This window comes from Podarcis cretensis, assembly GCF_951804945.1.
Source record: "Podarcis cretensis genome assembly, chromosome: 8".
Taxonomy (NCBI): domain Eukaryota; kingdom Metazoa; phylum Chordata; class Lepidosauria; order Squamata; family Lacertidae; genus Podarcis; species Podarcis cretensis.
In genome coordinates, this window is record NC_137177.1 from 74,068,936 (window position 1) to 74,091,863 (window position 22,928).

Consider the following 22,928-nt stretch of genomic DNA (forward strand, 5'->3'; position numbering starts at 1 on the left):
TTGAAGGAGTTAGCCTGCCTTCATGACTCATGGCGAGAAGCATCTGCAACTGAAGTTCAGGTTGTCTCTGTAGTTTCTGCCTTGCATAGGAGCTCTAGGTGGCGTGATCCAAGCCGTTTTGCAATTTGGACTCCTTGCCCTTGGTTTATTCTCCTCCCTTCGTGTTTTGAAGGACCAAGCGGTTTGCCAGAGGCCGAGTGTCATCCTTCACCCATAGTGGGGCAAATAATAATAATAATAATAATAATAATAATAATAATAATATATTTGTGGAATGAAAAGTTACAGGATTTCAGCAGTGAGAATTACAGGACATTCGCTGGCTGGAAACGAAGCAATGTGTCGTCCCTGAAACATTTGCAGGCTCAAACAGCATTGAAAGTGGGATTGTCCACCATTGTGTGCTCAAGTAATCACGAATCCACAATAAAGAGGAATTTTGGAGGAGATCTGGGGGTTGCCCATGTGACTATTTTCTGTAAGAAGACCCAAAACATAATTGGCCCCAGAGCAGCGTCAGGGAGGAAAGATGGAGCCAATGAATGAAATGAAAAGATTAAAATGTTCGCCTAATTCCAGGGGAACTGCTTTTCTCATCTGTCCAAAGCAGTAGCTTGGGGTCAGAAATCAAGATGACATAATGTTGCAGCGCCAAGTTGACTTCTAGAAGAGAGTGCTAGCTTCTGTAGTTAAATTTTAAATTACCCTTTCCCCAGGATCTTAACGATTCACCCGTATGCTGACTTTTTTTGGTATTGCATAAGTTTATTTTGATCACTTCACTTCATCAGCTTCTTTTTAAAGCTGCTCTGTCAATTACAAATATGTTTTTTTAAAAAAATCATAATATCCCTGCAGAGGACTGCTGTCAGCAATAAAATATCTCAGAGTTGTATCCATTGCTAGTCCTACTCAAAGGAGGCTCATCAACACGCCTTAAGGACGGTCTGGTTTCTTACACTCCACCTCAATCACTGAGCTCCTCTGAAGGCCTGCTTTCGGTGGTTCCACATGCCCCTCTTGGTCTTTATTAGGAACTGAGAGTTTAGTGGAGCAGGCCCTGCCCTGTGGAACTCCCTGCCAGTGGATCATTGGCAGAGAATCATCCAGGCATGGTGTTTAGGTAGGATCTTTGCAATCTTTTCAACCATTCAGCATTTAATGGTGTTTTGTTGATTGTAGGGATCCTTTTTGCTTATTTTACTGTATATTTTAAACCCCTGGGCGGATATATTTATGAAAGTGCACATTATAAATATTTAAATAAATAATTCATGTTCATCAATTTCAACAGGTCTACTTTGAGTAGAGCTTAGTTTGGCACAGATTGTTTTCTCCTATGAAAACTGGTGCAGATCGATCTTTGCTTGGTTAGGAGATGCAAGTGTGTGTTCCTAGCCTCTTCCTCTCCCGCTTAAAAACTTGCCCCTTAACTTTCATTTTTGGTACTATTTATATACCCTGCTAAGGGACGTGGGTGGCGCTGTGGGTTAAACCACAGAGCCTAGGACTTGCCGATCAGAAGGTCCGCGGTTCAAATCCCCGCAACGGAGTGAGCTCCCGTTGCTTGGTCCCTGCTCCTGCCAACCTAGCACAAAGTTCGAAAGCACAAAGTGCAAGTAGATAAATAGGTATCACTTCAGCAGGAAGGTAAACGGTGTTTCTGTGTGCTGCTCTGGTTCGCCAGAAGCTGCTTAATCATGCTGGCCACATGATCCGGAAGCTGTCTGCGGATAAACGCCGGCTCCCTCGGCCAATAAAGCAAGATGAGTGCCGCAACCCCAGAGTCGGTCACAACTGGACCTAATGGTCAGGAGTCCCTTTACCTTTTCCTATATACCCTGCTGCTCAGGTGAAAAAAGCTCCCAGAACAGTTTTCAGATAAAATGAAATAAAATAATAATAATAATTTATTTATACCCCGCCCATCTGGCTGGGTTTCCCCAGGGCGGCTTCCAACAGAACTCTAAACTACAATAACCTATTAAACATTAAAAGCTTCCCTAAACAGGGCTGCCTTCAGAAATCAAGCAAGATAGTCCATGGCCCTCAGGCTTAAGGAAAGAAGTGATGGGGAGGGAGGGGTGGGGAAAGCAAAGACAGGAACTGGTTCTGCTTAGCATGCTGTCTGCACTGGTGTGTGGGGCCAAGTGGCTAGTTCCAAACCCACTTCTAACTGCAACTGCACGCTGCGGTTCAGAGCGAACCATGGTTTGTGAAAAATGCCGGAGCAGATGTTAAGCATTATTAGGGGGAGGTGGGGGGGCGGGGTGATAAAACAAAATGGACATTCATGTGCAGAAATGGGCAAGGGAGCTGCAGAGAACTCCTCGTCTCTATGAGTAGGAGCGCAGCCAGCCAGTGTTATATCTCCACCAGTCCTTATTCATGATGCTCACCAATAAAATTCTGAGATCACAAGCTTTACAGTTCATCTTTCATTGTTTTTCTACCAAGTTCATGATCACTTCATTAAAACCGCTTCTGCATCCTCCTTAACTTTAGAAGTTGGCCTAGCAGGATCAGAACCACCACGCCCTTCCATCATCGAGGGCTGTGTGTGTGTGTGTGTGTGTGTGTGTGTGCTGTTCACGACCTCCGTTGCCTCTTGATAGCTCCTGAAAAGGCAGCCCCCATTTTCTTTCCTCGGACAATCCAGGCCCAGCCACCCTGCTGGGGCTGGCTCTTTTTCCTTGTGAAAAGAATTAAGCTGGCTCGCTGCGTGCTGATTCTGAGAGTAGCCGAGTCGCTGGCTGATGATGGCAGGTTGCACACAGTGGGTTGACCATTGTAGGCCATTCTGCCTTATTTCCAAGGGAGGCACCGCATTAACGGCGCATCTCTTCCCCGATTGGCTTCCTTGGGATTGACACGGCTCCCAATTGGTTTGCGGTGATGTCATGCTTCATTTTTTCTCCAGCTCCGGCATTCTGATGCCCATTATCAGAGGCATTTAAAAAACCCAACAATATATACTTGGTCTCCTTTTGTGCACATGGATGCTTAACAGGCCCACTGCCCCATGCGGTTGTGATTTTAATGAAAATATATTTTTTTAAATCCATTCAACTTTGTATCGGATTGAGAGTCGCCACAGGGAGGGGCCCGCTAAATTTGCTTGGGTAATCCATCACTTGAGCGTCAGTGGCTGGGCGAACACATTGTGGAAATTGTATTTCATTGTAAGAGGTGGGTGAAAGTCTTCATTCAGGAAGGACGTCCAAAACACACATTACGTCAAACTGTGGCTCGTCGTGGACTGTCGATCATGTTAAGCACCCAGCCTGAAGCAAGCCACATACAGGGTTTTATCCAACTAAGCTCACATTCACACCATACATTTAAAGTATATGATTACCACTTTAAACAGCTGTGGCTTCCCCTGAAGAATTCTGGAACTTGCAGCCTGTTAAGGGTGCTGAGAGTTATTAGGTGACCCCACTATTCCCCACACGGAACTACAATTCCCAGAGTTCACTGCAAAGAGGGATTGATTGTTAAGCCACTCTTGGAATTGTAGTTCTGTGGGGGGAGTAGGGGGGTCACCTAACAACTCTCAGCACCCTTAACAAACTACAGCTCCCAGAATTCTGGGGAGGGGGTTGTTTAAACCAGTGTCATACTGCTTTAAATATATGATGTGAATGCGGCCTAATGTCCTACTTAGAATAAACCAAATGAAATTATCGGTCTTAGGTTAGTCACGGTCAGTATGTCTACTCAGACTAGGACTAGCTTTGGGTACAACCCCGGCATACAATGAAAAAAGGTGAGGTGAATTCTCTATGTGTGTAAAAACATAGAAAGCTGCTTTATATAGTCCACGGCCATTGCTCTATTTAGCTCAGTCTTGTCTACACTGACCGGCAGATGCTGTCTGGGATTTGAGGCAGGAGTCTTTCCCCAGCCCTGCCTTTTGAAATAAGAGTACGTTCAGCCCACAATTTACATGGGCCTTACATTCCTGGGATCATGCCTGAAACCCAAATTGAGTACAGTTGTACCTTGGTTCTCGAGCAGGATGCGTTCCAGGAGTCCGCTTGACATCCGGAACTGTTCAGAAACCAAGATGCGGCTTCCGATTGGCTGCAGGAGTGTCCTGAAGCCAATTGGAAGCCGCAGAAGCCATGCTGGACGTTCAGCTTCCAAAAATCGTTCGGAAACCAGAACACTCACTTCCGGTTTTTGATCGTTCGGGAGCCGAAACGTACGAGTTCCAAGGCGTTCGGCAACCAAGGTACGACTGTATAATCAAAACCTATTAGGTTCAATGGTGGGTGGAATTGCCAAAGTCATTTTTCCTGGAACCACATGTCCTTTCCGCCCCTTAAAAAAAAAATCCACTCATATAAAACTGAATGTGCACAAATTAAATGTGCACAAGTTGCAGGCTTACTGTGAGGTTGGAAGGATCAGTCAATTTCACTTCTTTCTGTTTCTCTCCCCCCCCCCATCTTAAATTAAAACTTAAAGTTCTCCTTTAGCAATTTGCTTTTTTAAAAAGTCCTCATTTATTATCCTAATAGACTTTTGGTTGCAATCTTGCCTAATGCACACTTTTGCGAAGCAATTTCTCCTCATTGTGCATTTTTGTATGCTCCCCCACCCCCATTGCACCATTATTATTGTTGTGGTTGTTGTTATTTATTAATTACCCGCCCTTCACCTAAGCTTCCAGGGCAGCTTGCAACATGAAAGCACAATATTAAAAACATTTTAAAATAGTTTATGATCACGAAAACAAGGTGGGTCCTCAAAATACACACCTCAAAAGCTAGGGAGAAGAGATGCGTTTTCAGCATTCTCCAGAAGAAGTGCAAATCTTGAAGAATGGCGGCGTCTCAGTTTGCATGTTGTTTATGAAAGCGCAAATTTGGGGAATTTGGCTCTGCTGGCTGGGGCCGATGGAAGTTGTGGTCCAACCACATTAGGGGAGTGCCATGTGGGGTTAACCTTGCTTTAAGCTGCCTCAACGCTTTTCGTCCTTCCTCCTCCGTCTTTTTCTGCTCTTGACGGAGGCAGGCAACGTCAGCAGGAAAAGGTGCCTGTCTTTCTCTCCAAAGCAACAGAATGTGATGTCTTAGAAAAAATTTTCTTTTTAGTTTTTGAGATGAGCCCAACAGCGAGGAAAGCCACTTGTGTGACTCTTGCATGATCTTTTCCTTGATTTTCTCTTTTTAAAAGATTGTACAGCTATTCTCATCAGTGAAAGAGCACCTCGGGGAGGGACAGCCTTTCCTGTTTTCTGTTCATCCGTCTCATCAACCTGCCTCCCTGACTTACCTTTTTCCCATTAACGGTTCCCTTCTGCGTCAGCTACAGGATTGCCAATTTCACCAAGGGCCGGCATAATCTTATTCTTTCCCTGTTTCCCTGATGGCTCTCATTCTGGGAGATGGGCTTGTCTCTGATGAGAAGCATATTGCCATTTTAGGCTATTCTAGAGGGAACGAAAGTCTCCATAATTCATGCTTTTTGTGGCTGTCTTGTCTGTGTGATATATTCTTATCCCCATCCCTTCCTGCCCCTTGGCTTTATGCAGTTAGCTTTCTCCCAACGGCTTGCTGTCATCTATGATTTCACTTTGGGAATGTAGCTGGTTGCCGAACGAACTAATTAAAATTGGGGAAATGTGCCAGTCGACAGAAGCTCAGCCCCTCTCCCCTGTTGCAACTTGGTGGCCGGCGGAAGTAGGCATTGTGGTGCCTCCCAACTGTCAGTATATTGCGTGTGTGTTCAGGCACATACTAGAATGTTAGGTTTGCACATTCAAAGTGTTTTGAAGTGCTCTGTTGTCCTAATGCTAGAAATCTAGGTAAAGGTAAAGGGACCCCTGACCATTAGTCGTGACCGACTCTGGGGTTGCGGCGCTCATCTCGCTTTATTGGCTGAGGGAGCCAGCATACAGCTTCCGGGTCATGTGGCCAGCATGACTAAGCTGCTTCTGGCGAACCAGAGCAGTGCACGGAAACACCGTTTACCTTCCCGCTGGAGCGGTACCTATTTATCTACTTGCACTTTGACGTGCTTTCGAACTGGTAGGTTGGCAGGAGCAGGGACCGAGCAACGGGAGCTCACCCTGTCACGGGGATTCGAACCGCCTGATTCTGATCGGCAAGTCCTAGGCTCTGTGGTTTACCCCACAGCACCACCCACAGTCTTTTTGTTGTTGGGAAATGCATTGGAAAGTGTGGGATGCAATGGAAATCCCATTATAATGCATTGAAAGGTGTGGACTGAACATATGACTAATGGGAAGATGTATAAGCGCTTGTCAAAGAGCGAGCAGGGAGTAAATCACACCGTTCAAAGTTGGAGTTAACTCTTTATTAGGAAAAACACGATCTTCCCAGACTTGGCTGGGTGTCAGGACTAAATGAGCACAGCAGTTCATTCCCTGTAGCTCTTACCCCATGAATCAGTTGCCAAGACTGTAAGTCCATGCCTCCCCACAGCCATCCAAGTCCCCTCCTTTCCAGAGCTTTCCCCCAGCAATTGGAGACTATGCCTGCATTCAGCCTGCCACTGCTCCACCTCTTTCAGCCCTCTTCTGGTTCTGGGAGACAAAAGGGGAGGGGAGCAGCAGGAGGAAGAAACACAAGTGACTCTTCACCAGCCTGACACATCTCTATCTCTTCGCCTCCTCCTCCCATTCACCAACTTCAGCTTCTGCCTCTGTTCTGGACTTCTCTCTGCCCCAGAGTCACCCAGCTCACAAAAGCCCTGTTACTCCTTCAGCTTACAATACATCCCATTCCCAGTCTTCGTCCTCTGGCCACTTGTTGTCATCCTGCCACCATTCCCTGGGCTCTGAGCCTTCTTCCCTTGTCGGTTCCCCACCTGGTGCCCCCCCACTCTTCCATGTCCAACCAGTCCATGACAGCACCCTGCAAGCAGATCAGGATGAATGCGCATTGGACCTCCCATGAGGTCTGCTGCAACGTGTTGCTAAGGCAAACATAGTGCATTAAAGGTAAAGGGACCCCTGACCATTAGGTCCAGTCGTGACCGACTCTGGGGTTGCAGCGCTCATCTTGCTTTATTGGCCGAGGGAGCCGGCGTACAGCTTCCGGGTCATGTGGCCAGCATGACTAAGCCGCTTCTGGCGAACCAGAGCAGCGCACGGAAACGCCGTTTACCTTCCCGCCGGAGCGGTACCTATTTATCTACTTGCACTTTGACGTGCTTTTGAACTGCTAGGTTGGCAGGAGCAGGGACCGGGCAACGGGAGCTCACCCCGTTGCGGGGATTCGAACCGCGGACCTTCTGATCAGCAAGTCCTCGGCTCTGTGGTTTAACCCACAGCACCACCCACGTTCCTTAGTGCATTAGGGGTGGGTGCATAGTGCATTAGGGGTGGGTTTATACTGGGCTATCCACATATAATTCTGCTTTATTAGTTGTTCTGCAGTGGTTCCCCAATGTTAGAAGATTTATTGCCATCTGGGGGGGGGGCAATTCTTGTACTTAAAAGCAGGTCAGAAAGGAACCTCTGTGGTGTTAAAAGTTACAGGATTTCAGCAAATGGGACGCACCTCCACTCACCCTTCTTTCTCTGGCCTCTGCACACTTCCTTCTCCTGCTTTACTGTGACTGAGGCAAAGGGCTACATACGGTGTTAGGTTTTTCTGCAGGGATGCATTACTTTTTGGGGGGGTTGGGGTGTGTGTCATTTTTTAAAAACAATGCATTTCCCCACGTTTCTGCAAACAGGTGCAATTGAAGAACTGAGACACGTGTTGCACATTTGGTGGTTTAAATGCAAACTGTGCCCCTGCTTCTGACTCTGTCTCTTCTCTTGACTCTTCCAGCTGGTCCTGGCCGAGAGCTCCCATTCAGACGCCGGTTCCCAATGCACCGAGAGCCACACAGATCTTCCTCCTCCCATCGAGAGAACAGGAGGCATCGGAGACTCCCGCCCCCCTTCCTTTCAGTACGGCTCTTTAAAATATATTTATATGTATTTATTAATGTTTTTTCCTTTGCCGCAGAGTGATTTAGGTTCTTTTTTTTTTTAATAATATTTATTAAAAATTTTCCAGAATAAAAAGGAAAGATAGCAAGAAAGAAAGAAAAAACAAATATGATTTACACTTGGTTTCAGTGGCATCTTTCCCGGACTTCCCCCCCTCCCCCTCTTGTATTCCATTTCCCTTAAATTGATTCCACAGATTCTTACCCCAAATTTTAAAACCTTATTTATAATTTTAAATAACCCATTTATTCCAAATTAATTTATCTTATTTATCTTAATGAACCATTTCTCCTTATATTTTATATAATTCCCTAAGATCGACCCCATTTCCCTTCCACGAATTCCCCTATTTTCAAACAACAAACATGAAAAAAGAAAAGAAAGAAATAATATATAATTTTACAGCCTTTGGATTCCAAATCTCCCCCCTCCCCCATTCCCCGGTTCCAATCCCCAAAGTTCATCCATTGTCTACTGCCAGCCTGGTGTATCCACGTCTATATCTCAACTCCACTTTGCCGTCTTTTGATAGCTTTTAATTTCAGAAAGTCCAATCTCGAAGAAACTCTCAGAAAAAGTCATTGTTCTTCCATCCAGACCTCTATGTTTAAGAGTCTAACTTAAATTCTATTTCTTGGTCCTTTTAAAGTCTGGATGTTCCAAATACTCCGGCTTCAAATTTGGTCTAGCTCTTATTCCTCAGGTTGCTTTTTCCTGTTCTGCTGCAGAAACCTTCTAATTCAGAAACTTCTTGTTCTCCACAGAGGCTTTTGTTATTCAGGAACATAACTTGCGTCAAGTCCCTTCCTTTCTTCAATAGATAAATCCATTGTCTCCTTTAGTATAGAAACCTCTGTAGACAAAATAATGCTTCGTTTTTGCAGCTTTCCCAAGAGATAACAGATCCTGCTCAAATTCATAGTATTTTTCCACTTGCTGCTACTGTTGCAATGTCCCAGCCTCCCTCTAGAGGGAATATGGTAACTTAATTTCTTTCAAAATCAGACCCAAAAGTCAAATAACTTGTTGCCTTTATTTCCAGTAATTTATGTCCAAATTGTAACAAATCTAACCAGCAAAGCCATCGTAACAAAGTTCTCTTTTATTTTCCTGCTTTGACAGCTACTTTGACAGCTGTCAAAGTTTCTGTGTCTCTTCACCAGTCTCTCATAGCGGATCGTTCCCGGTTCCCGGGGGGGTTGCATTTTAGTTCCCACAAATCAGTCTTCTCCTCCAGCACAATTATTGTAATTTCCCTTCGTGAAGTTAAAATTTTTTTTTCAGGTAAACAAGTTCATCTCTCGATCTTAGTTGTCAAATCCTTGCGTTGAGCCATCTACAACGGGGGGGGGCGGACTTCCTTTTTGCACTCCCCCCGCTCGCTCCAAATTCAAAGATCAAATTTCCCTTTTAAGTCCAATCCATTTACTCACGGGTTGTTCCTTTTAGTCCAAATCCGAAATTTTCAAAGAAGAAGTCGTTGCTCTCCGCCGAATGGCATGCGACTTCGCTGGGCAGGGGAAGCATTGGACTCACAGCACCACACCCCCCCGTCACCCGCTCCACAGCCTTTAAAAAGGCTCCTTCGCGGGTCGGGGGGGCGCAAACGGTGCCCGCCGAGTCACCAAGTCCATGGGCATCTCCGCCCATGGTTTTTGAGGGTCCCCGCGTCGCCGGCACGGCAGGACCCGACCCCTCCGGAGCTCGGAGGGAGTCCGCCATTCGGCGATGGCGCCGACCCGGAAGTCCTGAGAGTGATTTAGGTTCTGCCAAGCTTCTGCTACGGCTGAGAGGTGTACTTACTTTCCAAAATAAAATTAGAGCTTCCCTTTGCTCTTTTAAGCACAAAAAGGCTTTTAAAAAGAGAATATAAATCAATTGTGGGGAACTTGCAGCCTGTGGCTTCCCCGTTTATCTCACAAAGCCATTTTGGCCAGGCCACGCAAACCTGCCTATGTCTGACATCATATAGGGTGACAGCATCATCTGACATTATCTATGATGATGATGACATCATCTGACGGTACATATGATGACACCACCACCTGAGATTATATATGGTGATGACATCATCTGACATCATGTATGATGTTAAGTGTGGAGCAGGTAAAGAGATGTCTGGGCCAGATCACAGGTCCCACAACAGCCCTGCACACCCACCCTGAGGGACCAGCTGACAGCTGGTCAGTGCTTGCAAAGCACCACCCACAGAGCTACTCAATTCCCAGTAATCAGCTGATAAATCAGCTGACACCGTTGTGATGTCAGGAGATTGACAGGTGGAGGCGTTCCCTAACCCTGGTATAGACATAAGAATATCCCATCCTTTCAGAAGCCTTCCCTTCTTCATTTCTGCCTGAGTTCCTTATCTGTGTGAGCCTTCCTGACCGGCAGGTGATCATTACGTGAATTTGGATTATTCATTCCCTTCTGCTTTGCACACTAAATTTGTCCCTCCCCATCCCTTCTAAGTCCAGCAACCTGTGTAGGGCCTCAGGTTCCTCTGTTCTTCCTTACAGGCAGAGTAAGAACAGATGCTTGGTTTTGGGGTGTTCTTGTATTGCATTAGCTGACTAGAAAAATCACCTGAGTGTCACCCCTTAGAAAACAAAACAGCCTTGCAGAGCTGGAAAGTCAAGAGTGCACAGATTTTGTCCCTTCCTGAGCCATCTCTCCAGCTTTTGCTTTTTCTTCTCCTGGAAAGTGTCACAGCCACTTCTGTGCCTACTTTCTGCTGGCCTGGTGAGGGGCGGGGAAATGGAGGGCTTGTGTTCCTGCTGCTGCTGCTGCTGCCAGGCCTTACTTCTATCCTCTCGTTCTCTTGCTGCCCCCTTGTGGCTCTCCCGTGTCCCAAGCGCCTGGGCAGCTGCCGTCATGTGATCAGCTGGTCTGACTCGTTCTTTGTCTCCCTCTCACACGACTCTGTTTTCCTGGGAACACAGGGAGCCGCTGACACCGAGTCAGGTCACTCAGTAGCTCACTGGTGTCTACACTGAACCGTAGCACCTCTCTCAGCTGTTCCCAGTTCTCCTTTGGGGATGGAAGCTGGGCCCTTCTGCATGCTACAGTTCTTCCCTTCAGATATGGGAACCTGGAAGCTGCTTTATACTGAATCAGATCATTTTATTTAATATAATAATAATAATAATAATAATAATAATAATAATAATCCAGCTAGCTCAGTATTGTCTGGCAGCAGCTCTCCTGGGTTTGAGATAGAGGGCATTCCCAGCCCTCCCTAGAGATGCTGGGGTTTGAACTTGAGTCCTTCCTCATGCAAAGCAGATCATCGAATTGTAGTGTTGTAGAGTTGAAAGGAACCATGAGGGTCATCTAGTCCACCCCCTGCAACGCAGGAAACTTTTTGCCCACCATGGGTCTCGAACCCCTGACCTTGATGTTAAGGGTCTCGTGCACTACAGATTGAACTACTCTGTCACTGAGCTTCCCCCCAGGCTGATTTCTCCCTCCAGTGCAGTATTGACCGCTCTTGACGGGTAGCAGCTCTGTAGGCCACCTTGCTCATATTTTACATTGGAGGCACCAATGAATTCACGTTTTAGACCTTCTGCCTGCAAATCAATATTCTATTCCAGGCATAGGCTAACTCCAGCCTTCCAGATGTCTGGGACTACAATTCCCATCATCCCTAGCTAACGGACCAGTGGTCAGGGATGATGGGAATTGTAGTCCCAAACATCTGGAGAGCCGGAGTTTGCCTATGCCTATGCCTGTTCTATTCTATTCTACATTTCTATCCAGGAAGCTCAAAGTGGCGTACTGGCTTCTCCCCTCTTCTCCATTTTGTCCTCACAGCAGCCTTGTGAGGTAGGTTAGTCTGAGAGATAAGAGCAGCCAGCCCGAGGTCACCCAGTGAGTTTCATGACTGAGTGAGGAGGGGATTTGAACTCTGGTTCTCCCAGGTTCCCGTCTACGATTCTTAACCCTTGCACCAAACTGACTACACCAAACGGACTGAATTTTAGATCTGCCCTCTGCAAAAAGAAAAAAAAGAAATGCATTTGTTACCATTGTGAAAACTGACCTACTGCAAACCACTCGCCTTACCCCCGCATTTTAGGGTTAGCTCACTCGCCTTACCCCCACATGTACCAAGTCTACAGGGCTAGCTGCCCAGTCCAGCCTGAAAACAACTTCTGGTCGCTAGATGGCTCTGCTGAGACAGATTGATTGCAGGGTTGGCACCAAGAGAACAACTCTGGTCTTTTTGCATGAGATGGGAAAACAGGGGCCATATCTGTAGGGGTTAGAAAGTCATTTTAGGACTGGGGGAGCTGCAGCATGCTGCATGCCTCGCAGGATATGTATTAAAATATGTTTGCCCGCCTATAAGAAACAGCTGCCGTTTTCTATCCACACCTGAGATGGCACTGTACGGGGAGGACTGTACCGTATGCCCAACTGAATGCTTTTGAAACCGTTTTGGATCCAATTGCAACAGACACGCAAAATGAACCCCGCTGGGGTTTGGGCAAAACAGTATATGGGCTTGTTTCAAATGCCGGTCACTTCTTGTGCTCTCTTTATTCCTACAGCCCAAACGCCGCAAGCAGCCGAGATGGACTGGACAACGAGACGGGGACAGAGTCCATCATCAGCCACAGGAGGGACCGACACCGGCGGAGGAACCGAGAGGGCCACGAAGATGGTAAGTTGGCGCTTCCTTGTTTTGTTCTCTTTGAGGGTCCCCTCAGTCGTTGTTGCCAGCTTCTTTTGCAGAGGCCGACCTCAAATATTGGCTTGGGGATTTTGCAAAACACAAATGAATTGCATCACACCAGCAAGCATCACACAGCGTTCTGTGAGCTGCTTATTTGCACTGCCAAGGACGGGTCAGCTGACAGCACATCACTGCCAGTGCTGCCTGGTTGGCGCTGACCCAGAACACGAACTTCTTGATGGCAGTTTTCTGTTTTGTGGAATGCCCAGTCAACCCAGTGAGGTGCGCCTGTCTCCCTCATTACTAATGTTCGGGAGGAGTGAAGAAACAATCTAGTTCACCCAGGAATTTGACGGCTGGGTGAACGGTTGGGAGATACTGGGACTGTGTCCAGTGCTAGCCCTACTCAGAGTAGACCCTTGAAGTTAATGGACATAACTAACGTGGGCCTATTAATTTAAACAGGTCTATTTGGAGTCAAACTCGGCTGGATACAACCCATTGCTCCTCTTAGCGGTCTTGAAATTATTAGCTGGGAGAGTGTGTTGTTGTTCTCAAACATTTTAAATACGGCTTTATTTAATTTTTAACAGTGTAGTTTTATGTGTTTGCCACCTTGGGCATCTTTGGGAGAAAGGATGGCTTATAAATTATTCCAGTTACAGATAGGTAGCCGTGTTGGTCTGCCATAGTCAAAACAAAAAAAATTCCTTCCAGTAGCACCTTAAAGACCAACTAAGTTAGTTCTTGGTATGAGCTTTCGTGTGCATGCACACTTCTTCAGATACACTGAAACAGAAGTTTCCAGACCCTTCTATATAGTGAGAAGGTGGGGAGGGGTATTACTCAGAAGGGTGGTGGGAATGGGTGATTGGCAGATAGCTGTGATGAGCCTGTTGACGACTCTTAACGACTGCAATAGGTCTTACAGGAAAAAGCAAGGGGTGAGAAGGTGAAAAATGGCTTTGTCATGTATAATGAGATAAGAATCCAAGGTCTTTGTTCAGACCAGGACTCTCCATGGTTTTAAGTTTGGTGATAAGTTGCAATTCAGCAGCTTCTCTTTCCAGTCTATTTCTGAAATTCCTTTGTAGTAAAACAGCTACTTTGAGATCTTGTATAGAATGTCCTGGGAGATTGAAGTGTTCTCCTACTGGTTTCTCTGTCTTGTGATTCCTGATGTCTGATTTATGTCCGTTTAATAATGTCCGTTTAATTTGTGTCCGTTTAATAATGTCCGTTAATAAAAAACTATGTGCCTGAAAGGTTTGTAAGCCCTGATCTGCGCACGGAAGCTTCCATTTTGCTTTACTTTCTTTCTTACATTTATTCCCCACCTCTTCTCCAGGGAGCTCAGGGTGTGGCATGCACAGTTCTACCCCCTCCTCATTTTATCTTCACAACAACCCTGTGTGGTGGGTTCGGCTGAGAGACAATGACTGGCTCACGGTTGCACCTCCTGAGCTTCATGGCTCAGTGAAGATTCAAACCCTGGTCCTCGTCCGGCACTCTAACCACTACTCCACACTGGCATTCCGGGGCAGAAGCATGCCCTGTGTCTAATTCCCACCACAGTGCATTAAGAACTCTGCCCGTGCACCTTTTATTCCCTTTCCAGTTTAATTAGCAGATATTCTGCCTGTCGCTCTGTCAGGCCAGTAAGAGCTATTCAGCAGTGGAACGGTCTCCCTCAGAAGGTGGTGGACTCTCCATCCTTGGAGGTTTTTAAGCAGAGATTGGACGGTCATCTGCCAGGGATTCTTCAGCTGCGGTTCCTGCCTTGAAGGGGGTTGGGACTGGATGACAATTGGAATCTCTTCCAGCTGTACAATTCTACAATTTGATCAGTGGAGCTAGCGAAAGGATTCCTGTGGCTGTGGTCCATTGCGTTCTCAACCCCCTTCCCTGTTGAATGTGTGTGCTGTCCTCTGAAATTTGCATTGACCTTCTGCTGTTTCACCTGCAAAGCAAGGTTCCCAACGACCTCTAACAAAAGATTTATTTTGTCCTCCCCCCGGATTGGAGGGAAGTTGGCCTTTTGCAAAGCGGTTTTCAAAACGGAGCAGGTGGGAGGTTGGACAACAGAGAAATATTTACACGGAGCTGGGGTGGGCAGGCAGATGGAGGGGGGAGCGATTGTGGGAAGTGGATGTCGCAGTGTCCCTGTCTCCCACCCTTTGCATTTTCCCTTTTCAATTTAATTAGTAGATATTCTGTCTGTAGCCCTGTCTGCTTTTTTAACACTGCAAACGAGAGGTGCCTTTTGTCCCAGAGAGAGACTGAAGTGTGTGGATGTCCCGCTCCTCTTGAAACAACATGGGGGGGGGGCTTAATTAGGAGCATGGGAGGTTTATTCTTGGGACCCCTTCCTTGCTAGGACAAAGATTTCTTTTTCTTTTACCACTACCACCACTTCCGTTTGCTAAGGATGAGCAAGAAAAGAGGGACTCAGTTAGGGAGGTAATTAAGAGGAGGGGTTCTCCCTGTCCGTCCGTGCTCAGAATGTTTTAAAGTCTCTGCTGTGTGGTGTGTTGTTCATTGCTTCCACCCCTTCCAAGTATCAAGTGCTGACGTAATTGTTTGGATGCTGGCAGAATGGCCAGTTCTATGGGAACCTAGGGAGCTGCCTTCTACTGAGTCAGGCCATCGGTTTGTTTATCTCAGTATTGCCTACACTGACTGGCAGCAGCTCTTCAGGGTTTCAGGCAGGAGACAGTCCCAGCCCTCTCTGGGACTGGGAAAGTGGAGTAATGCTCTATTATTACATCAATGCCCTGATGCTAAACTCTCACTCACTCACTCACTCACTTGCTCCATTCTGGAGACCTCCAAGCAAGATCATGGCGGAAGAGGCTCTCGTTGGCTATGTTCCAACTCCAGTATGCCTTTTGAGAAACCAGTTTTGCTGGCGAGCATCGGTGGGAGAGGGCCTCTCTTCCAACGTGTGGGCTTTCCAGGGGCACCTGGTTGGGCTGCTGGAACAGTAGGCCTCTGTTCTGACCCAGCCAGGGCTCTTCTGTACTTTTGAGTCTTGGGTAGCACCTGTTATTCACTTCCTCTAAGTATGGAGGTTCCATTGGGATACCGTGGCTGATAGAGCTGCCCACCATGACTTATCAAAGCACTTGTTGCATCAGATCCGAGTTCCAACTTGCCCAGCACGCTGCTGTCAGCTCCCCTCTGACTTGTGGACACCTCTGCCTTCATTCCTCTATAAAGCCAGAGCATTAGGCTGTCCTTCCTAATTAGGCGTCACTTGCCAAATGGCTGGGGCTGTGTTTGGCGTCTTAATTAACTCAGATTGTCAGTTCAGAACAGAAACGCCTTCCTTGATTTCTCTCTGCCCTGGCCTCTCCGAGGTCCTGCAGGATTCGCACTCAGAAGCGTTTCCTTGACCCCCTTGGGCTGCCTCTGCTTCTTCCGATAAAAGCAACAGAGGCGGCGGTTCGGCCCCAGGAGAGAAATGCCTTGCCTTAATTGTCACGGCGGATCGGAAGGCCCTTTTCTCTGAGAGCCCTGGCGGCCTTTTCCGTTCTCTGATGCTGAAGTGTGAGGTGATGAAGGTCGGGCGGCCGAGGAAAGCCTTGGTCATTATCGGGGAAATGTGACTGAAGTCCCCAATTGGTAAGGGAGAAGTGGACGCCCCGGAGGCAGAATGATCGCCTGTCTTGCTTTGGAGGGTGGGAAATGTGATGGAGATGTCTCTTGTCTTCACAAAATGAAGGGGCAGCAAAGAAGGCCGAAGGGGCCAAGAAGAAAGGCTGGTTGTGATTCCTCCCACCACAGAATTTGCTAGTTCAGAAGGAACAGTGTTTCAAGCCACTGCTGCAGGAGCTTGTGGAGCAGAGTGGTTCAAGGCCCAGGCCCAAACCCTCTTTTTGCTCTCAGGCTCAAAAGGTGGTAGAGTGTCCTCCATCAGAGGTTTTTAAAACAGGCATAGGCAAACTCGGCCCTCCAGATGTTTTGGGACTACAACTCCCATCATCCCTGACCACTGGTCCTGTTAGCTAGGGATGATGGGAGTTGTAGTCCCAAAACATCTGGAGGGCCGAGTTTGCCTATGCCTGTTTTATTTTTATTTTTATTTTTTTGCGATTCCTGCATTGCAGGGGTTGGACTAGACAACCCTTGGGAGAATCCCTCTCAACCCTACAACTCTATGATTCTAAGCTCGTCACGAGTGGCTTCAGGCCAGTCGCCACCCCTCATCCCAACCTGGCTTTCAGGGATATTTGTGAGGATGAGATGGGCAGTTTGAATCAGGAGTGTGGCCTGATCTGAATTGCTTCCCCAGCCATTGAGTTTCCCTTCCTGTCTGCCCTCTGGATCCTGGCTCCCCTCCATCCTACATGGCTGCCTGTGGGCATGCAAGCGGGCAGCAGTGGTGGTAGTTGCTGGGGAGTGAGCAAAGGCTCATGGAAACAGTGAACAATTTTATTTTATTTTATTTTAACACGACGACCACATTTCATTGGGGGTTATCTGTTGGGGGGGCCACAGGGCAGGCTGCAGCTGATGAGAAGCCCAGGAAGCTGCCTTGTACTAAGTCTAACCAACCCACCCACCTTGCTCAGTGTGGTCTGCACTGACTGGCAGCGGCTCCCCAGGTTTTCATACAGGGGTCTCTCCCAGCCCTACCTGGAGGTGCCTTCAGTTGAGCACCTTCTGCATGCAAAGTGAGTGCCCTAACCACAGCCCTTAAGACAAATGAACATTGGAAGCTGCCTATCGCCCACCTAGCTCAGTGTTGTCTGCACTGACTGGCAGCTGCTTTCCAGGGTTTTTAGATGTGGGACATTCCCATCCTTACCTGGAGATTCTGGGGACTGAAGCCAGGACCTTCTGCACTCAAAGCAGGTGCTCTGTCTGCTTGCCCTGGCAGTGGGCAGAGCAAAGGCGGGCATAACCTGTTTTCTTTCTCTCTCTCTGGAGCGTCCCTTATCTGGTGACCTCCCCAAAACCTTGAGTTCCCCACTACCTCTCCTCCTTGCTCTGCACCTTTCCAGGGTAGCCTAACCAGAAGACCACAAAGCCGTCTCCTCCCCTTGTCCTCTCACCCTACTCTAAAAGACACCCATCTCAGACCTCCCCAGCTGCCCTTCATATCCTCCTAAGCTGTTAACGCGGCCCAACCAATCTCCCTGCTCTTAGCTATTTTCATCTCCCTTCATAATCCCCCCTCCAAACCCCTTCTGTTATAGCCCTCATGAGCAATTGACATACGCGGCCACGATTTTCTTAAAGTGCCCAGAAACCAAATGCCGGAGTCCATGGTTGACTCCCTCATGGGCCCTGCGAAAAGTCACAGGATAGTAGACTGCGGATCCTTTTCATTAGCTGTGAGGTGGCATGCCCAGGTTTGTAGGTGGTTGTCAGAGGACTACGACAAAAAACTGGAGCGGAAATTGCCGATGCTCTCATATTTGCCGCATGTCCGGAATGGATGAGTGCGAGTGGCATTTGCTGCTGCTGCTTCCCATCTGCGATATGTAATCAGTACATTTCCCTCTGCCATCTGCATTGTGTTTCCTTTGCATTGAGATGAAAAGGGTGGAATAACGTATAAAGAGGACACAACTTAGGTAGATTACACAAGTTACAAAATTTCAGAGTGGAAATTTTGCAGTGGAATATTTGAATTTATTATTACGGTCACAGACCAGTTCCGACTCACAATTTCAGAAAAATCATAAAACACAACAGGAATGCATTGAATTGCAATTGGGTTTAGCAGAGATAATTCAGATTTAACAGCAGTTAAAAATATACATTAAATCTTGATTACTAAAATATAACCTAGAATTATCATTTAAAGCCTTAATCATTTTGGTAATACAGCTTGTTCCCTAAGTTTTATGGCAGTCACACAGAATTTGGCCACCCTTAGCGTGATCTCTACATCCTTGTCCTCTACCAGGAGTTTTAGACATTGGGGTTCGGACCCATTTTTCAGTGGAATAGAAAAACAGTGCTGTGTGCGAAAAATACAGAGCAGAACAGAAAACAATGCCTTCTGGCATCTCGAGGCCTGAACTTGATGGGGACCTGCATGGTTCTGCACGTTTCCAAGCATTCGCTCGTCCTATTCACACATTACCTTTTTAAAGTGTACATTAAAAAAGAAAAGAAAAGCACCAGCCACTTTGTTGGTCTGCTGCAAAGAAAGGGTCTTGTGGCTCCTTATAAAGACCAGGACATTTTGTTTATAGCATTATATTTTGTGAGCCAAAGCCCGCTTTGATGGATGCATGTAACAGTATTTTCACTTGTAGCATCACAGAGCTGGAAGGGTGCCTCAGAAACCATTTAGTCCAACCTCCTGCACAGCACAAGAGTTAGCAGGTGCACAGTGGTTCAGTGTTAGAAGCTGGAATTGTGGGGCACCTGCCAAGAAGCCTCACATCCCAGCATGTGGCCCCACTGGGGAATCATGGCCATTCCCTGCTACTCCTCCCTGTTCTTCAACTCTTCTCAGTTTGATGGCAAGTCATCTACTGTAGCCTAGGTTTTTACACGATGATTGTGGCAGGGTTGATATTTTGCTTGCTGTGCCTACTTCCGCTTGCTTATAATCCTGTGTGGTTTAGCATTAGGACATCTTTTATCTGCCTCGCTTTGTATGAAGGCCATGCGTTGCCCGTAATCTCACTGCAGAAGACAACCGATCACATAACAAGCTCGTTCTTTGTGCAGCATTTGCTTGGCTCGAAGGGAAATGACCTGTGGTTGGGGACAGGTGAACCTTGTCACTTCTGGTTCCCCTCAGCTTCCCACTCTTCCGACCTTAAGTTCTTTTGGCCACATTTCCGCATCATTTTGCAATTTGGTTATTTTTTTTTAAAAAAATTCCTCACAATTCCTTATGTTCTTTAAAAAAAAAACCTCACAAAAATTTATCCATTTTGTTGAAGCTTTTTTTGCCTAACGGAGTGCCTTTTTGTGATTCCTCCCCCATGTTTTTCCGGTCGGCGAACTGCGCCGTGAATTCCAGAGATGTGCGGATCGAGAAGGAGAGTTTTGTGTGCACGCCTCAGTTTGGCGTGTGTGCTTTATGTGTGTGTGAATTAGGTAGGCTCTCATGAAAACAACCGACCAAATTTCTTCCCCTGCCTCGGACCTGCGGTGGCCTGTGACGGACTCTGCCTGAAGAGAGCTATTCATTTTCTGGCGGCCGGCGAGCCAGGAAATGGTAGGGAATGTGGCCATTGGGAGACAGTTTTGCATAGCACCCTCCTCATTGGCTTAACGCCGAGAGGGGGACGTGGCCTGCCAGAGGCAAATCTGCATATGCCGGCTGGGGTGTCTTAAGGTATCTCCCAGCACAGGGAGTCTGGGCCAGGGGCTGGTTCAAAGAGACTTTCGAGGAATCTCAGCAGGCGAAAGTTGTCCTCCATTCTGGATGTACAGGTACAATTTTGCTGTGCGGATGGAGGTGCTTCAGGTTTTGTCTGGAAGCTGCAATTTGGGAGGGATGAGAAGCCTCAGGGGCAATTTCCCCTCCTGCGTTCCCCCTTTGTCGCTCTTACAGACGAACGAGATCCTTGAAAGCTGAAATACTCGGTTTTAACTCTTGTCTAATCCCACAGAAGCTTATGTTTCCTGAAATCCAAAATCCAAGTGCTTTGGTTTGAACTGGGGCTTGAGGATTAAGCTGCCCTGCAAAGGGCTTTTTAAATTTTTTTTTACAGTTTGGGCAACCGTTTTGTTATTCCCAAGGAGCCAAATAAATCCTGCCTCCCTTCGTCTGCTAAAGGGGATCACGGCAGTGGCTTAGCGCAACTCAGGGGAGCTGAAATGCAATACCGCCCGAAAGGGAGGCGGCGTTTGCACGCAAGTGACTGAAGAAGGCACAAGCTGGATGGTGGCACATGCAACTGCCAGCAATTTCCACAGATGTGGCGGTGCTTTTTCTAGCAACCTTATGGCTGGGAATCCCCCACTGCAGGGATACCCATTGTGGACTGCCTCTCCCATCAACCCCCTATGCCTACAGCAAAGGCTGATAGAAATAGGGGCAGAATTCAATTTGGTTTGCCTGCAAATGTGAACATTTGCACTGTCTGAAGCGGTCTGCAAACCGAAAAGCCCTTCAAAATTCACACTTCTCCGAATTTTGCAATTTGCAAGTTTTGTGTACAAAAGTGTGTTTATTAAGGCAAAGGGTGAACAGAAATGCATGCGTTTGTGAGAACCGTACACACAAAAATCCATTACTTTGGAGGAAATTGCTTTGAAAACACCTCTATAGTAGGGGAAAGCGCTTATAAACTTGCATGTTATTAGGAAAAATATGCTGGTGGGTTTTTGGAAAGATTCTTTTTTTAAATGTACAAACTGAGGGGGTTGAATGTTTGTGAATTGAACTTAAAAGCTTGGGGGAAATTAGAAAGTGGGAGAAAGCCAAAATGATAGATTCACCCATCCCCTTTTGGAGATGTGGGGAGCTGTACCCCAGTCCCATCTGGGTATATGTGTCCTGCCAGCCACTGCCTTGTTCCTTAACGATGGTCTGAAAATCTAATCTAATACAACTTTTTTGGCCTTCATACGGCAATTTTTTAAAATGCACACATTTCAGTAAAATCTCTCCACCAGCCCACCACTGTCCCATGCCTCCTATCACTATAATCCAGCACAGTTAGTTGTAAATAATCATGCAAATTTGAAATGGCTTAGGGATGAAGAGACTTTATCCTGTGCACCCCAGGATCCCAGTCTTTAAAAGGATTTGGGGGGATGCTGGGAACAATTACAAAAATGAAAGTGACCCCTTTCATAATAACCCCCCTCTATTTGTGGCTGCAAAGTGTTTTATTCGTGTTTTATTTTCTGCAGCTTCGGGGAAGATCCGGCGCTTGGCGGTAGACTTTGTTCCCTGTGCGAAATACCTTCTTGGGATTCCCTCCAGGAGGAAAGAGGCTTCCTGATCTCTCTGAGCGTGCTTTGCACAGTCTCTGAGTCTCTTTGGTGTGGAGTTTTGCTTAATGCTTTAGCTGGGTTGCTGAAGATCTCTACGTGGTCTCCTTCTCCTCCTCCCAAATACATCTGCGATAGCTTTGTTCAGAGCATTTGGCTTCTCTTCTTTAAACGTACACAGACTATGAGCTGAGAGGTTGACACCTCAACGTGTTGTGGTTGCTGCGGATTTGCCGGTTTTTTTGTTTTGTTTTGTTTTGCATTGGGTGGTGCACGCCGCAAGCTGGCAACGGGTGCTCCCTTTGCCCGAGATGGTGACTTCTGCCTTTTGGGAATGTTTGGGCTGTGGTCGGCTGCAGCAGGATGGACCCCGTGTGGTGCCACAGCTGCATCCATGCTCCCCTCTGAGACCCGCCACCAGCAGGAAACACTCTCCCCCCTGGGGCTGTCGCCTTCTGAGGCCAATCAAATGCTACCCAGAAGCTCCGCCTCCTGTCCATCACTGTAGGTATCGGGCTTGCTAAGAACCGCTTCCGTGGGGGGGGGGGCAGGTGCCAACCACTTGCATGTGGTTCTGTCTTCCAAAAGGAGTTTCCGTTGATGCATTGATGCGACTGCTGCAACCTTGGCTTGCAAAAATCAGCTGCACACACACTCACATCCCTTCCCCTTTCCAGATGACGGTTAAGTCCAAAGAGCTCTCTAGCTACAGTGCAATGATTTTTTTTAAAAAAGTAATACTCTTTAATGCTAACCCAGTCTATGAAATGGAATTGGCAGGAGATTCAGGATAAGGAAGACTACAGGCCCGTGCTGGAGCATCTGTTTTAAATGCAGGCAGTCCAATGTTCAATCCCTTTCATTTCCTGGTAGGACTGGGGAAGGCTCCTTGTCTGAAACCCTGGAGAGCCAGACAATACTTAGCTTAGATAGACCCAGCGGTCTGACTCAGTGTACTTTCCTATATCTTAAGGGAAAGGCTGTAGCTCAATGGCACAACAGCTGCTTGGCATGCAGAAGGTCCCCAATAGCATCTTCAAGTAGGGCTGGGAGAGACTCCCTGCCTTGAAAACCCTGGGGAGCTGCTGCCAATCAGTGTAGACCCAGGGGTAGGCAACCTAAGGCCCAGGGGCCGGATGCGGCCCAATCGCCTTCTCAATCCGGCCAGCGGTCGGTCCGGGAATCAGCGTGTTTTTACATGAGTAGAATGTGTCCTTTTATTTAAACTGCATCTCTGTGTTATTTGTGGGACCTGCCTGGTGTTTTGACATGAGTAGAATGTGTGCTTTTATTTAAAATGCATCTCTTGGGTTATTTGTGGGGCATAGGAGTTTGTTCATTATTATTTTTTCATAA

General features: G+C 47.1%; 2 protein-coding genes across 5 annotated transcripts in view; one reads left to right on the forward strand and one right to left on the reverse strand.

Moving 5' to 3' along the window:
- Nucleotides 1-22,928, reverse strand: part of LOC307221954 (taste receptor type 1 member 3-like) — a 374,179-nt gene that overhangs the window by 296,947 nt on the left and 54,304 nt on the right. The gene's annotated exons all lie outside the window — the stretch shown is intronic.
- DVL1 (dishevelled segment polarity protein 1) overlaps nt 1-22,928 on the forward strand; it is a 98,016-nt gene that overhangs the window by 41,215 nt on the left and 33,873 nt on the right. For all 4 annotated transcript variants that reach the window (XM_079986933.1, XM_079986935.1, XM_079986932.1 and 1 more), the window contains exons 3-4: nt 7,812-7,933; nt 12,532-12,644. In XM_079986933.1, coding sequence (XP_079843059.1) covers nt 7,812-7,933; nt 12,532-12,644 — 235 coding nt within the window. The remainder of the gene's footprint in view (nt 1-7,811; nt 7,934-12,531; nt 12,645-22,928) is intronic.